The 16,313-nt window shown below is 44.9% G+C and overlaps 1 protein-coding gene across 1 annotated transcript in view; it reads left to right on the top strand.

Annotated features, from left to right (window-relative positions):
- The window catches only part of SYTL3 (synaptotagmin like 3), a 91,954-nt gene that overhangs the window by 56,501 nt on the left and 19,140 nt on the right, over nt 1-16,313 (top strand). The window contains 3 exon segments of the mRNA XM_033404027.2: nt 753-831; nt 2,192-2,316; nt 6,163-6,297. Of these exon segments, the coding sequence (XP_033259918.1) occupies nt 753-831; nt 2,192-2,316; nt 6,163-6,297 (339 nt within the window).

Here is a 16,313-nt window from a genome sequence, read left to right as displayed (position 1 = left end):
AGAGATTTTAAGTGCTCTGAAGTTACTCAAGCACAGATGTGCTCAAGACATATTCCTGGGGTGGGTGGGTGGATGGGTGGGTGGGTGGGCGGGTGGATGCGTGGGTGGATGGATGGGTGGGCGGGTGGGTGGATGCGTGGGTGGGCGGGTGGGTGGATGGGTGGATGGGTGGGTGGATGGATGGATGGATGGGTGGATGGGTGGATGGGTGGGTCGGTGGATGAGACTCGCACAGGGGAGGGATCCCATTTCTGTTGTTTCTCTTCCTTTTGCTTCTCTCTTCTGTTGTGGGAGGTGGAGCTAACCATTGGCTCCAGTCTGCTTACCTTGTCCCTGGTACCACCCTCAGCCCTGTGTCACGTGCATTCTGCCTGTATTGGCGTCCCTTCTGTGCAGAGCTGGGGTGGGGTCCTAAGAGAAGGAGGCTAAAGAAGCAGGAGTTTACGTGGCACAGTCTTCGAGCCCATGAAGTGTCAGCTGTTATTTCTATGAGGTAGTTGCTATCTTGTCAACAACCCCATGGTGATGCCCCTGCCTTTAATGCAGGTGTCAAAACTCAGAGGAGAGAAGCTGAGTGAAGAGAGGACAGTGCCCTCTGCCCCAGACACACACACGTCCGCACACAACCCAAGAACGCACACCCACCCTCGCCCACACGTGCCTGGGTTTGGGGGTTGGCGGCCTGGAGGCTGCCAGGGGAAACAGGTCATCAGACATAACTCTCATTCTCTCTCCTTCTCTTTCTCTTTTAGTTCCAGGAACTTGGTCAGTTTAAAGGATTTAATAAGTCTGTGGAAAATTTGTTCCTGTCTGTCACCACCCACATGAAAAGTAAGTGGATGCTTCTCCAGGGGTTCTTCTACCACTGTCCAGGCCAGCCATTCCCACTGGCCAAGGCCTGGCCGGTGACCTTGGCTGGGGAAGGGCCACTCTCTGTCTCTGGCTCCTGGGGAAAGCCCAGCCCTGGGCCCTTCACCCCTCCACCTCTCCACCTGTATTTGCATCAGCGACAGCTCTGAGGGCTGGTGTGTGTTGGGACCTTTCTAGCTGCCTGGTGTAGAAGGATGCCCAAAGATTCCAGACAGTAGACTTGAGAACAGTGTGGTTGGCACTGCTCTCGGAGAGGAGGGGCTCTGACACATCTTGGGGGAAAAGATGAATACCCGGGCGCTTTGGCGAGCCACGTGCAGGATCTCCTCTAGAGAAAAGAGATGATCCACGGCCTTACCCCTGCTCAGTGCATGCGGGAGATGCCTAATAAATAGCAAAGCCTGAGGACTCATGGTGGATCGGAAGACAGGCGTGCTCTGGATTGCACTGTCCTATATGGTAACCTCTAACCACACGTGGCTCTTGAAATGGGGCCGGAGTGAAATACACGTTGAATTCCGGAAACTTAGTATCGAAAAAAGAGTGAAATTTTTCATTAATAATTTTACTATCGATTATATATTTTCACAATACATTGGATATTTTGCATTAAATGAAATATAGTATTAAAATTAATTTTACCTGTCTCTTTTTAGTTTTTAAAGTGAGGTTACTAGAATATTTAAAATGACATATGTGAGCTGTATTATCTCCCTGTTGGACGGCGCTACTCTAAAGGTAGTTTCAAGATAGAGACAAGGATCTCATGGGAAAAGGAATCTCTTTTTAAAGGATGCATTCACCTTTGAGAGGCTCTCACTGTGTGTGGGTCCTTCCTCTTCCCTTCACTCATCTTTATTCTAGACTATTATACTGCAAAAGAAAAATTTTAAGTCATCTTTTCAGGGTTTGCTTCCCGAAATGGTTATAAGGATACCCCAAGTCTTGCTTTCATCTCAAGATGTGGTATCTAGTTTTACAATCTTTGTAAAAAACCAGCTGGTTTGTTCGGCTGCCTTCTTTGCATTTGGACAACCGGACACTCGGGACATGTGCCCTGAATGCAGAGTAACCTGGGTCGGGAGGTCGCCCGTGAACCCCACCCTGACGGTGGCTCCGCCTGCAGAGATGTGGGGACACACAGTCACCCACGTTCAGGATCCAGCCCCTCGGTCCTGTGCAGGTGCCCCGGGTCCAGCGTGGTGTTGGGGACTCTCCTCCTGGCCCCAGAGCTTGGGGTGCAGGAATCCCGGAGGAGGGTTCCCACAGGTCCTGGCAGAGCTGCACGCTCCCACCTGTCATCCTTGTATTGATTTTCTAGAACTCTCCAAGTCGCAGAACGACATGACCTCTGACAAGCAACGCCCAGCTGTGGGTCCCAGGCAGTGTGAGGGCCGGTCGGAGAGGAGAAGCCAGTCCGACACCGCGGTCAACGTCACCACCAGGGTATCCCAGGCCTCCGGCCGCCCCAAGATCACCTTCTGCCCGTTTTCTCCATAGGTTTCTTCATGCTTTTACTTCATAGTTAACCAGCAAGCAGTCTGAAAAACGTACTTAAAAACCCGTCCATTGGCTGGGGTATGGGTACAGACCAAATGAGGGTTACAGTTCAATTTCATTGAATTTGGAAAGTGGTTCAGAACAGGGAAAGGCTTCCACCTCCTTCCAAGCCCCCAGGGCTTCCATGTGACCCCCGAAGCTCCCTGCTGGCTTCAAGGCCACACGAAAGGCAAAGGCAGGCCTGCAATGTGCCCAGTTATTCCTGGTCTGTGGATACACTCGTTCTGTCCTATGTCCTGCTTCCAATAACCTCTGGTTAAAATCTGTCCCGATCTCTGATTGAAACTATTGAAACCATAAACGCTGCACGTTCAGGTGTGATCGTGAGGGAGACGCTCCAGGTACCTAAACTGTAAGAGATCTCACCTAATAAAGGTCTTTAGGGAAAGGATTACTCTTTCCACCAGGATTGACCGAGCCAGAAGCAGATGCACTGGAGTGTGAGGGGAAGCGGACTTCAGGGTCAGAAAACCTGGGTTCTAGTCCAGCTGAGGTGACCTGGCTGTGGCAGGTGCCACCACCTGGCTGTTTTCAGGGTTGGTGTGACAGCTTTGGTTAGCTGGACAGGACAAATGCCCTCTTCTGCAGCAGTGGGCTCTATTCAGGATGTCCCCAGACAGACTGTTGTGTAGGCAAGCGGGTGAGCACAGCCTTACTCTCCTGCTGGGACTTCCACATGCTCTCAAGATGCTAAATCCAGCCTCCATCCCCATCACATCACTTGAACTCCCTGAGCCTCCGAATACCCCCTGCCCCCCTCCCCCCAGGGAATGAAGGTGATAATACCTGTTTTGCCCAGAGCAGCACAGTGATCTTGTAAAGATGCCCTGAGATATACATAGCAGCTAAACTGCTACGTAAGTTATCTAAATATAAACCTCAATTACCAGCACTTGTTACTATGTGCCAGGCTCTTGCTAAAAGCTTTACCTGGGCTCTCTCTTTACCCTCACACCACCCCTCGAGGTGGGTAGTGCATGTGACCCTGTTTACTCTTACTGAGGCTTAGGGAGATTGTCACATGGACCTGGTGACATAACCAGAAATGGTGGGCAGTATTAGTCTGGAGGGCGAACTCTGGAGCAGCGATTCTCCGCTTTAATGCGTATGTGAGTCACTTGGGGATCTTGTTGAAATACAGATTCCGAGTCGGTAGATCTGGGATGGGCATGAGATGCAGGATCTCAGGTGTGTTTCTAAGGCACTCGCCGGTGAGCAGGCAACGCTGCCGCGGTCCTCGGACCTCACTGTAAGAGCAGGGCTTGGAGAGTGCATGATGTGTACACGGAAGGTCTTTGAGACCCTCAGGTGCAGACAAGTGAGTTCCTGTCGTCTCCACCGCCCTACCTGCTGTCCCTGAATCAGTGGATGGAGGAGAGGGTCTGTGTGCGTTTAGGCGGCACCGTGTTCTGGGCACGATGGAGCGTTTGTCACCTACTTTACTACATTTCATACTTACAAAGTTACTCCCGTGGTAAAGGTCTAGAACCTGAGTTTTAGTGAGAGGTTACCCACCTTGTCTCATAGCAATAGCTTGTAAAAGGTGGAGCTAGGAACAGAACCCTGTGAGGTCTGTGCTGTTACTGTCCCATTAAAGATGGGGATTCTGGGGCTGAGAGATGACCCAGAGGGAACGTGGTCAGGGTGGCAGGGCCAGGTGGAGCCTGCTCTAGGGACCATTCCTGTAACGCCTGCCAGGAGATGCCAGCAACGTTTGCAGACTGGCACGGTTCCCACTTCTGGCGTCATGTGCCACACGCTGGGACATCCCAAGTATCTGTAGGCATAGCTCCTGCCGTTCTGGAGCTGACGTAACGTGGCATCTGTGGTATCACCCTCCCGGGCTGCCGTGCAGTGGAATGGGCCTGCTGGACGAGTGCAGGGTTCTCTGAAGGGCTGGTGGTGCTCAAGGGTAGAAGTGAGGACGAACTGGGGGGGCCGTGGCTAGAGAGCCTCCACTGTGTAGACCCTCTGTCCAGTGTGTGGCCACTTCACCACCACACGCTTGGCAGGACGTGCTCATGACTTTGTAGCCATTCTTTCTCCCCACTTGAGGATACGGCTGTTTCAAAGAGAAATTTAGCTAAATGTTTATAATGTACTCAGTAATCATGGCATGATCTATAAATGCTAAATAATTATAGGGTTGGAGTATGAAGAGTACATCTTTTTTTAATACTTTTTAAATTTATTTATGTTTGGCTGTGTTGGGTCTTCGTTGCTGCGCACGGGCTTTCTCTAGTTGCAGCGAGCGGGGGACACTGGCGGTGCACGGGCTTCTCATTGCGGTGGCTTCTCTTGTTGCGGAGCACGGGCTCTAGGTGCGCAGACTTCAGTAGGTGTAGCACACGGGCTTTTGAACTATACGAAAAACCTTTTCTAACACCTTCATTTCTGAAATCCTCCCTTTGGATCTCCGGCTCCTCCAGCCCTATGTCTCCTCCCTGTGCCCACGCTTTAGTGTCCCCGAGCTACCTGTCCTCTGGACGACATCACGCATCACTGTGCGTGTGTGATCTCGCGTCCGAGTCTCTGCCAGGCCTCTTGTGTCTCTGCAGTTGCTTTGGCCTCTAGCAGGTCTAGGAACATGCTCTATACCTGACCATCACAACAGCCCCTCCACTCGGGATGCCTTACCTTTGGGTCTTTCCCCAGCCAGCCCTTGACACCCACTCGGGTCACACTCCCACTGAAGACCATCCCAGGTGCCTCTTCTGCATAAGGCCTCCCACTCTTTCCCGTTGACGTGGCTCATACTTCCATTTTAATGGTGCATATTTCTGATTAGCTAGTGAGCCTGTGGAGGGCAGACAAGCATCTTCTCCTCCTTCCCGCCCCCCCACCCCCCAGCTTCTTCCCACTCCCAGGACGTAGAGCAGCGGCACATTGAATAGAGTGTTGCTTAACAAATGTCTGATAGAATTGAGTTGAGTTCTGGGAATTGAGAGCATGAAAATAATCTAGAGGTAATCACGTCTTTCATTTGTTCTGTAATAGTCTTAGCTTTTTATTCCTGAAAATTATGAGCATAGTGCAGCTGTTTATATTTCCAAGTTCTGCTTCCAACCCAATGTCAAAACCTAAAGTCTCGATTTGGAAACTTTGTCTTTTCGACCAGGATGAGGTTTACCTCCCTGCTCTGTACTAGCGCTGTCCGACAGAACTTTCCTGCCACTGCCACATGTGGTTACTGAGCACTTGAAATGTGTCTAGTGTAACCAAGGAGTTGAATTTATTTTATTTGATTTTAACTGATTGGAATTTAAATAGCCCCATGTGGCTAGTGGCTACCATATTAGAAAGCACAAGATGTACATGTTATATAAGTGCCAACTATTAAAAAAATATTTTTATAAAATTTAGAGACACATTTTGATTTTTCCTTTTTTTATGAGCACATTAGAGGCTGTCAGGCTGAATACTGTATTTCATGTGATTAAATGCCTGCATCATTAATAAGGTCAAATGTGGACATCAGTTTCTTTAAGACTTGTACTAATCCGTAAGTAACCCACCCATCACTGTTCATGAATGTCCCAAAGCTTGGTGATGTCTGTCTTGGGGCCCCGTGTGTGTAGGCATTTATCCAAACGGAAGTGTGGCCTCTTACTCGGCACCCGGAAGTTTGCATATTAGTGACATGCAGGCCATGCTTGCTGAAGTCATCACATTTGAACAAACTCAAACTGGGATGCAGACTGTACTATGCTAATTCTCTGTTTTCTTTTTCAGAAGGTCAGCGCACCGGATATTTTGAATCCTCTTAATCAAGAGAGTCCCAGATGCCCTACTAGCCCTGTTTTGAAGCAAGAGGGTATCTCATCCAGTCCAGTGCCCAACACTTTATTCTCAGGAGGCTTGAGACACGTGAGTCTTATCTGATATCCTTGACATGTGACGTGTGATTGTTGCCATGACGTCAAATTGGATTGTTAGGCGACACGAGTGCCGTGTTGTCTTGTGGGATAAACTGGAGTGGAACATAGAGCGCAGAGGTGATATCTTACTTAGCTTGAGAGCTGGGAAAAACCTTGCTGTACTCTGATGGTGGTTTTCTTTTTTACATCTTACTGTGAACATTTTCATTCATACAGAGAGTAATTGATAATAAGTAGTGGTGTCTTTGGATGAGAAGTGTTCAGTTTTGATGAAGTCTGATTCGTCAGATTTTTCTTTCATGGTTACTTCTCTGTCTTATCTACCCATAAGTCATGAAGATATTCTCCTATGTTTTCTTCTAGAAGCTTTATAAAAGTTTAGCTTTTATGTGTGGTCCATGCTGCAGCTCATTCCTTTTTGTGAATGGTGTAAGGTACAGACTGAGGTTCATTTTTCCCCATATGAATACACAGTTATTCCAGCACCATTTATTATTTATTTTATTTATTTTGGCCATGTCTCGTGGCATGTGGGATCTTAGTTCCCCAACCAGGGATCGAACCTGCACCCCCCTGCAGTGGAAGTGCAGAGTCTTAACCACTGGACCACCGGGCAAGTCCCCTCCAGCACCATTTAAAAAAAAAAAAAAGACTCATTTTTCCATTGACTTTGGTGTCTTTGTTAAAAATCAAATGACCATATAAATGTGGATGTTTTCCTAGGTTCTCTTTTGTGCTCCAATGATCTCTTTGTCCTTATGCCAAGGCCACACTGACATGATTACCGTAGCTTTGTAGGAAGTCTTGAAGTTGAGTAAAGTCTTCCAACTTTGCTCCTCTTTTTTTTTGAGATTGCTTTGTGGTGTTTTAAATGTAGTGTCTGTTCATAGGCAGGCCTTTTTATTACTTTATTCATTATTCAAAAACATTGAATGAATGTTTACTCTGTGCCTAAACATGTGATATGTGCTTGATATGTTAGGTGGAGCCTTGGGTGAGGGGCCGTGGAGGCTTCAGTTACAGTCATGGGTCTTTGACTTAGTCAATGATCTTAAACAATCGTAAGGACTCCCTAAACTTCAGAGTCCTCATCAAGGAGATGGATTCAAAGTTGTTCTTTTTTTTTTTTGGCAATACCGCACAGCATGTGGGATCCTAGTTCCCCAACCAGGGATCGAACCAGCGCCCCCTGCATTAGAAGCGCGGAGCCTTAACCCCTGGACCGCCAGGGAAGTCTGAAGAGTTGTTCATTTCACTGGATTGCCTTGGGAATCAAATGAATGCTCATATTCCGTGGCGTAATACAGTGGTTAAGAGCTCAGCTTCTAGAAACCAACGTCTTGGTTCACCTTCCAGCTCCTTTAGGGGCAAGGAGTGTGGTCCAGAGCTAGTACTTTAACCTTTCTGTTCCTTGGGGTTGTGTTTTAGTGGAACATGGTGTGCACGTCAGACAAACTTCCCCAATCTCCACGAATGTCCAGTCGAGTATTCAGAAGTCACGGCAGAAGCAGGCTAGACCTTGAAGAATAGCTGACATCCTTGATTCAATGCACTAAATGCCAGCAGCTCCAGCCCATCTGTTGGCTCCAGCCACTGTCTCCTGCCTCCATGAAAGACCCCTGCTCTGCACACTCACTACTCAGAATGTGGGACCCAGCAGCACTGGCGCCACCTGGGCGCTTGTCAGAAACCGGAATCTCCAGCCTTACCCCAGGCCTGCTGGAGTCGAACCTACAATTTAACAAGAGCCCTAGGAGATTCATATGCACGGTGAGGTTTCAGAAACACGCAGGTTGAGCCCTGGCAGTTTCAAACCCGAGTAAAGTATGGTGTTTGTTAAGAATTCTTGAACAGTCTAGGACTGTGCTGTCCAAGGCAGTAGCTGTTCACACAGCTCCTCTCGTGGGCCCTTCCCAACTCGTGCTGAGGGCAGCCTCCTGTCCTGGGTCGCACAGCGGTCCTAGCAGAGCCAGACGGAGTTACCCTCCGCTTCTTGGATGCCCTAAGGTCATGAGAGTCTGGGGTGGTATCTCGGAGCGCTGGTGTTGGAGGATGACTCAGCACCTTCCTCGGTGTTTATAGTGGAGAATAGTTGAGAAAGGTGAAAGCACTGAGGAAATGCTTCCCCGAGGGGGAAGTAAGCAAGGGCGGCTCCCGAACGTTCTGTCCTAGGGTTGAACCCCGCGGTGGGTACAGACAGGCGAAGCATAGGAGTGGCCTCTGGGAGCCTCTCTGAGATCCATGGGAAGGTTTGCTTCCTCCCCAGGTAACATACGGGCTCCAAAGACTCCAGCTAGCTCGAGCCTTTGTAAGGCTGATCCGGGAGGATGAGGCTAAACCCTCCTTCCCAGGGAGCCCAAACTGTCCACAGTCTGCTAGACTGGCCTCTAAGCTCCTTCAAGGCCCAGAAACCAATGCGGCGGCAGGGACGTGGGCTAGGATCCGCCCCACAGTGCTCCACGGTGCCCTGCACGAGCTGCGCACCGTCCACACCTGCCCCCTTGCTCATTCCGCTCAGCTGCACTGGTCCTAGAACAGCCAGACTCATGCCTGCCCCGGGCATTCCTGGGGTGGTTCCCTCTCCCAGGCACCAGGCTTCCTCCCTCCCTCCCTCCCTCCCTCCCTCCAAGTCTTTGCTCCAAAGTCACCTTCTCAGGAGGTCTACCCCCTGCCCTGCCCGCCTTGCCTTCACCTGCTCTCTGTTCATTCTTATCACCTTCTACAGCTATATAATTAGCTTACCTGTGGTTTATCATTTGTTGTAATACCCAGGTGCCCAGCGCGGTGCCTGACCCTTCAGTGACACTCCATAAATATTTGTGACATGGTTGGATTCATTCCTATCAGAGCTATTATTGAAAGCCTACTGTGTGCTAACTGCAGAGCTAGGAGCTTCGCCTCCCAATCATTCTCACAAGGATCTTGTCCATGGAAATGGGATAATAATAAATGCTATTATCCCATTTCACAAATGGGAAAACTGAGGCTCATGGAGGTTACGTAACTTGCTAAGGTCACGCAGTCACTGCAGAACTCTGACTGTGAGTCAAAGCCCAGGTCTTCTGTCTTATCCCAGGGGAGTTGTTGAACTCTTAAACTGCCCCCCACACCCTGGTTCAGCTCTGCTCACTTGGGGCTGATCCACACCTAGAAGATCTTTCAGAGTCGTCGGGAAGGATGCTCGGGTAAGAGGATGTGGCGAGTGTATGCATCTTACTCAGACTGTTTCTTAGGGAAGTACCTCCAAACTATAGTGCAAATTCAACCCGGCTCTCTCAACTCCCTTTCTTCTAAACTCTTCTCTGATTTGTGCCCTGAACATTTATCACCATGAGATTGAATTATTACATATTCAATCTGAACCTGTTCCCCTTAGTCTGAAGCAGTGTTTGTTTAAGGAAACTAAACTCCCACAAAGCAAATACGTTTTGTTTCTTGCCCAAAGATGTTGCCTTCTCTTCTGAGAGACACTTATATTCTCTGAGAAACAGGAAGTTGAGGCTAGAAAAAGCTTATTAAGTCTCTGCTTATTACAAAAGTAGGAATACAGATGGCCAATAAATAGGGGAAACACTCAACTTCCTGAGTAGTTAAATGAGTACGAAATTAAAGCAAGTGCTATTTGGGGACCATTTTAGCAAATTTAAAAAGTGACACAGGAACTTCCTTGGCGGTCCAGTGGTTAAGACTTCGCCTTCCAGTGCAGGGGGTGCGGGTTCGATCCCTGGTCGGGAAACTAAGATCCCACGTGCCCCATAGCCAAAAAACCAAAACAGAAAACAGAAGAAATACTGTAACAAATTCAATAAAGACTTTAAAAAAAAATGGTCCACATCAAAAAAAAAAATCTTAAGACAAAAAACGTGGCACGGTTTACTGCTGGCCAGCACGTGGGAGAGGCAGGTGTTCATGTGAACTGCTGCGGTGAGCTGGAGGGCAACCAGCGATGCACATCAAAGGCTTTAAAATGCATGTTCTCTTTAATCCAGATATTTTAGTTACAGGAAATATTCTTTAAGAATCATCATGAACGTTGCCAGAACTGTGTATATGTGGATGTCAAAGACAGCATTGTTTATAATCTTCTTAAATTTTGAAACATTGAAAATAGCCAGAAATGTCTAAAATAGGGCAATGGTTAAATAGATTATGGTGCATTTATTCAGAGGAATACCTTGCAACTATTAATGTGGTTAAAGAATATTAATGTGGAAATTGATAAAGATATCAAGTTACAAAATAGTATATAGTAGCCCATATTTATAAAACCAAAATGATTATACTGTAGACACTGTAAAACAACTGAAAGGATCATACCAAGAGGTTGAGAATGGTGGGCTTATGCTTTTTTATTAAATATTTTTTTGTCTTATCTGTATTTTCTGTATCTTCTCCATAAACATGTGTTTGTGAGAAGAAAAACCCCAATTCGTGTTTTTTTTTAAAAAAGACGTACAAAAAAACCAAAAAAAACCCTCCAGTCATTAGGAGCTAGAACTTGGTAGAGTGGTAATTTTTTACCGATTCCCTGGGGGGAAAAATCATTAGAGTTCCTGTCTGCGTTTCCATTTTGCCTTCACTTCTGTGTTTTAAAAAATCTGAAAAGGAATGCATTTATGTCCATGTTTTCATGCAATTGGCATTTTCGCTGACAGTGAAGACACTGTGACTGGTGAAGTGACCACATGCCGGGCATACACATCGGAGTTCCTTGCACACGGATGGGCAGGAGCTTGGATGATGGAAGGGTTTTTAATCTTTGAAGTAACAATCCAACTCCCTAGTTGTTTCTCTTAAACATCGATTTGAGATGTGGCATTTGGGCCACTACTAAGTGGGGAGCGGCTCAAAGCGTTCACTGCCCCTGCTCACAGCACTCATTGGGGTTTTGGAAACTTCCCCTTTCCTTTAGTATTTCTGAACATCTCTGGTTGCGGTGACTTTTTAAAAAAGAGTATTGTATTTAGCTATATACTCATATTAATCTATTTTTTATTAAGAGCGAAAACCAGAGTAAATAATAGACAATTATATTGAAGTGACCTCTTAGAGGTCTATCTCTCGAAAACATCATCTGAATGCTATAATATTTAAGGTTCGACCATGTTTGTTTGAAAACAGTATTGCAATTATCAAAGAACTTTGAGGTTTCAAAAACATTTATTGTGCGTAAACGTTGATAAACAGTGGCCATCTGACCTCCCTGCAGTAATGCTCTCCGCATGCTCTTGTGGATCAAGATTTATTTATGTATTTTTAGTATAGCTGTGGCTTCAGTTGACTTTCCTTGATGTCTGCTTTTGTAAAATCAAAGGGCATCAGGCCTTGCTTACGGTTATAATAGATAACTCGTGACCTTCAGAGAAAGTCGCTGAATGCTCCCTGCCTGACTGAAGTAGTTCTCCTTCGCTTTTGCTCAGATTCACTTTTCTTTCACAACCAGACAGAGCCCATGGCTCTAATAAAGTCAGGCTGAGTTCTTAGTTGTTCTTCTGGGCTGGGACCTCTTGATTAACCCCATTTGCTGCTCAAAGGTTCAACTTGCTTGAAGATTCTGCTCTGTCTACAGGGAAAATAGAAGCAGAAAAAACCGTCCCAGGGCAGTGGTGGAGAAGTCCTAAGTTATCTCTGAGGGAATGCGGTAGACCAAAGGACGTGCTCTGCAGTCCTCTCATTATCTGAGGCTGCACTTTCCCTGGCCAAGCAGATAGCAGTTGAATTACTCAGAGACACTACCATTAGTCGATGGCCCAAGGGATAAGAACAAAGGCCCGCTTCCAGCTCTACTTCTGATTTGCCCTGCAGTTTTTGGGTGGGTCTCAACCTTTTTTTTTTTTTTTTTACATCTTTATTGGAGTCTAATTGCTTTACAATGGTGTGTTAGTTTCTGCTTTATAACAGAGTGAATCAGCTATACGTATACATATATCCCCATATCTCCTCGCTCTTGCGGCTCCCTCCCACCCTCCCTATCCCATCCCTCTAGGTGGTCTCAAAGCACCGAGCTGATCTCCCTGTGCTATGAGGCTGCTTCCCACTAGCTATCTATTTTACATTTGGTAGTGTATATACGTCAATGCTACTCTCTCCCTTCGTCCCAGCTTACCCTTCCCCCTCCCCGTGTCCTCAAGTCCATTCTCTACGTCTGCGTCATTATCCTGTCCTGCCAGACTCTTGGTCCATCCACCTCACTACAAATAACTCAATTTCATTTCTTTTTATAGCTGAGTAACATTCCATTGTATATATGTGCCACATCTTCTTTATCCATTCATCTGTCGATGGACACTTAGGTTGCTTCCATGTGCTGGCTATAGTAAATAGTGCTGCAGTGAACATTGTGGTACATGACTCTTTAAATTATGGTTTTCTCAGGGTATATGCCCAGTAGTGGGATTGCTGTGTCATATGGTAGTTCTATTTTTAGTTTTTTAAGGAACCTCCATACTGTTCTCCATAGTGGCTGTATCAATTTACATTCCCACCAACAGTGCAAGAGGATTCCCTTTTCTCCACACCCTCTCCAGCATTTATTGTTTGTAGATTTTTAAATGATGGCCATTCTGACTGGTGTGAGGTGATACCTCATTGTAGTTTTGATTTGCATTTCTCTAATGATTAGTGATGTTGAGCATCCTTTCATATGTTTGTTGGCAATCTGTATATCTTCTTTGGAGAAATGTCTATTTAGGTCTTCTGCCTATTTTTGGATTGGGTTGGTTGTTTGTTTTTTTTTTTGATATTGAGCTGCATGAGCTGCTTGTACATTTTGGAGATTAGTCCTTTGTCACTTGCTTCATTTGCAAATATTTTCTCCCATTCTGAGGGTTGTCTTTTTGTCTTGTTTATGGTTTCCATGCTGTGCAAAAGCTTTTAAGTTTCATTAGGTCCCATTTATTTATTTTTGTTTTTATTTCCATTTCTCTAGGAGGTGCGTCCAAAAGGATCTTGCTGTGATTTATGTCATAGAGTGTTCTGCCTATGTTTTCGTCTAAGAGTTTTATAGTGTCTGGCCTTACATTTAGGTCTTTAATCCATTTTGAGTTTATTTTTTTGTGTGTGGTGTTGGGGACTGTTCTAATTTCATTCTTTTACATGTAGCTGTCCAGTTTTCCCAGCACCACTTATTGAAGAGGCTGTCTTTTCTCCATTGTATATTCTTGCCTCCTTTTTCAAAAATAAGGTGAACATATGTGTGTGGGTTTATCTCTGGGCTTTCTATCCTGTTCCATTGATCTATATTTCTGTTTTTATGCCAGTACCATACTGTCTTGATTACTGTAGCTTTGCAGTACAGTCTGAAGCCTGGGAGCCTGATTCTTCCAGCTCCGTTTTTCTTTCTCAAAATTGCTTTGGCTATTCGGAGTCTTTTGTGTTTCCATACAAATTGTAAAATTTTTTGTTTTAGTTCTGTGAAAAATGCCATTGGTAGTTTGATAGGGATTGCATTGAATGTGTAGATTGCTTTGGGTAGTATAGTCATTTTCACAGTGTTGATTCTTCCAATCCAAGAACATGGTATGTCTCTCCATCTGTTTATATCATCTTTAATTTCTTTCATCAGTGTGTTATAATTTTCTGCATACAGCTCTTTTGTCTCCTTAGGTAGGTTTATTCCTAGGTATTTTATTCTTTTTGTTACAATGGTAAATGGCAGTGTTTCCTTAATTTCTCTTTCAGATTTTTCATCATTAGTGTATAGGAATGCAAGAGATTTCTGTGCACTAATTTTGTATCCTGCTACTTTACCAAATTCATTGATTAGCTCTAGTAGTTTTCTGGTGGCATCTTTAGGATTCTCTATGTATAGTATCATGTCATCTGCAAACAGTGACAGCTTTACTTCTTTTCCAATTTGGATTCCTTTTATTTCTTTTTTTTCTCTGATTGCTGTGGCTAAAACTTCCAAAACTATGTTGAATAATAATGGTGAGAGTGGACAACCTTGTCTTGTTCCTGATCTTAGTGGAAATGGTTTCAGTTTTTCACCATTGAGAACAATGTTGGCTGTGGGTTTGTCATATATGGCCTTTATTATGTTGAGGTAAGTTCCCTCTATGCCTACTTTCTGGAGGGTTTTTATCATAAATCGGTGTTGAATTTTGTTGAAAGCCTTTTCTGCATCTATTGAAGTGATCATCTGGTTTTTCTCCTTCAGTTTGTTAATATGGTTTATCACATTGATTGATTTGCGTATATTGAAGAATCCTTGCATTCCTGGGATAAACCCCACTTGATCAGGGTGTATGATCCTTTTAATGTGCTGGTTCATTCAGTTTGCTAGTATTTTGTTGAGGGTTTTTGCTTCTATGTTCATCAGTGATATTGGCCTGATATTTCTTTGTGACATCTTTGTGTGGTTTTGGTATCAGGGTGATGGTGGCCTCGTAGAATGAGTTTGGGAGTGTTCCTTCCTCTGCTATATTTTGGAAGAGTTTGAGAAGGATGGGTGTGAGCTCTTCTCTAAATGTTTGATAGAATTTGCCTGTGAAGCCATCTGGTCCTGGGCTTTTGTTTGTTGGAAGATTTTTAATCACAGTCTCAATTTAAGTGCTTGTGATTGGTCTGTTTATGTTTTCTATTTCTTCCTGGTTCAGTCTCAGAAGGTTGTGCTTTTCAAAGAATGTGTCCATTTCTTCCAGGTTGTCCCATTTTATTGGCATATAGTTGCTACTGGTAATCTCCAGTGGTCCTTTGTATGTCTGCAGTGTCAGTTGTTACTTCTCATTTTTCATTTCTAGTTCTATTGATTTGAGTCTTCTCCCTTTTTTTCCTGATGAGTCTGGCTAATAGTTTATCAATTTTGTTTATCTTCTCAAAGAACCAGCTTTTAGTTTTATTGATCTTTGCTATTGTTTCCTTCATTTCTTTTTCATTTATTTCTGATCTGATCTTTATGATTTCTTTCCTTCTGCTAACTTTGGGTTTTTTGTTCCTCTTTCTCTAATTGCTTTATGTGTGTAAGGTTAGGTTGTTTATTTGAGATGTTTCTTGTTTCTTGAGGTAGGATTGTATTGCTGTAAACTTCCCTCTTAGAACTGCTTTTACTGCATCCCATAGGTTTTGGGTCGTCATGTTTTCATTGTCATTTGTTTCTAGGTATTTTTTCATTTCCTCTTTGATTTCTTCAGTGATCTCTTGGTTATTAAGTAGTGTATTGTTTAGCCTCCATGTATTTGTATTTTTTACAATTTTTTTTCCTTTAATTGATATCTAGTCTCATAGCGTTGTGGTTGGAAAAGATACTTGATACGATTTCAATTTTCTTAAATTTACTAAGGCTTGATTTGTGACCCAAGATATGCTCCATCCTGGAGAATGTTCCATGAGCACTTGAGAAGACAGTGTATTCTGTTGTTTTTGGATGGAACGTCCTGTAAATATCAATTAAGTCCATCTTGTTTAATGTGTCATTTAAAGCTTGTGTTTCCTTATTTATTTTCATTTTGGATGATCTGTCCATTGGAGAAAGTGGGGTGTTAATGTCCCCTACTATGAATGTGTTCTCAACCTGTCTTGACCTCTGCTTATCTTATAAAATGAAGGATGAGTACTTTTAGTGCTTCCTGGATGCTTTCTAATTCTGGACGCCAAGCTAGATGAGCCAGCTGTGCACCTTCTCTGTACCTGCACCTGAACAGCTGTGCACACGGTAGGGCAGACCTAATGCCCAGTGTGAGTGCATGGGATTAGGTCTGCCCTGTTGTGTCACCAGCTCCAAATGCACGCACAGTGCCAGCCATCCTGATGTGTTTCTCTGGGCGACTCAGGTTTCTGCTCTCACAACAATCAGTTTCACACCTTCTTCGGTCATTTTAAACCTCTTTTCAAAACTTCTCCCCACGTTTCTTCCTCATTCTTAACAAATAAACCTCCCTTCCCACTTCTTAAAAAAAAAGAGCAAGCCTGGAATTCCCTAATCCTCCTGATACCAAAATTAACCTCTTCGAGTCTGCACCCACACGACTCTCCTTCCCCACCCGAACAGAAGATGCCGGTCTCCCC

Source organism: Orcinus orca, chromosome 12 (assembly GCF_937001465.1).
Source record: "Orcinus orca chromosome 12, mOrcOrc1.1, whole genome shotgun sequence".
NCBI lineage: Eukaryota > Metazoa > Chordata > Mammalia > Artiodactyla > Delphinidae > Orcinus > Orcinus orca.
The sequence above is the reverse complement of the archived record's forward strand: the minus strand, read 5'-3'. Positions and strand labels throughout refer to the sequence as shown.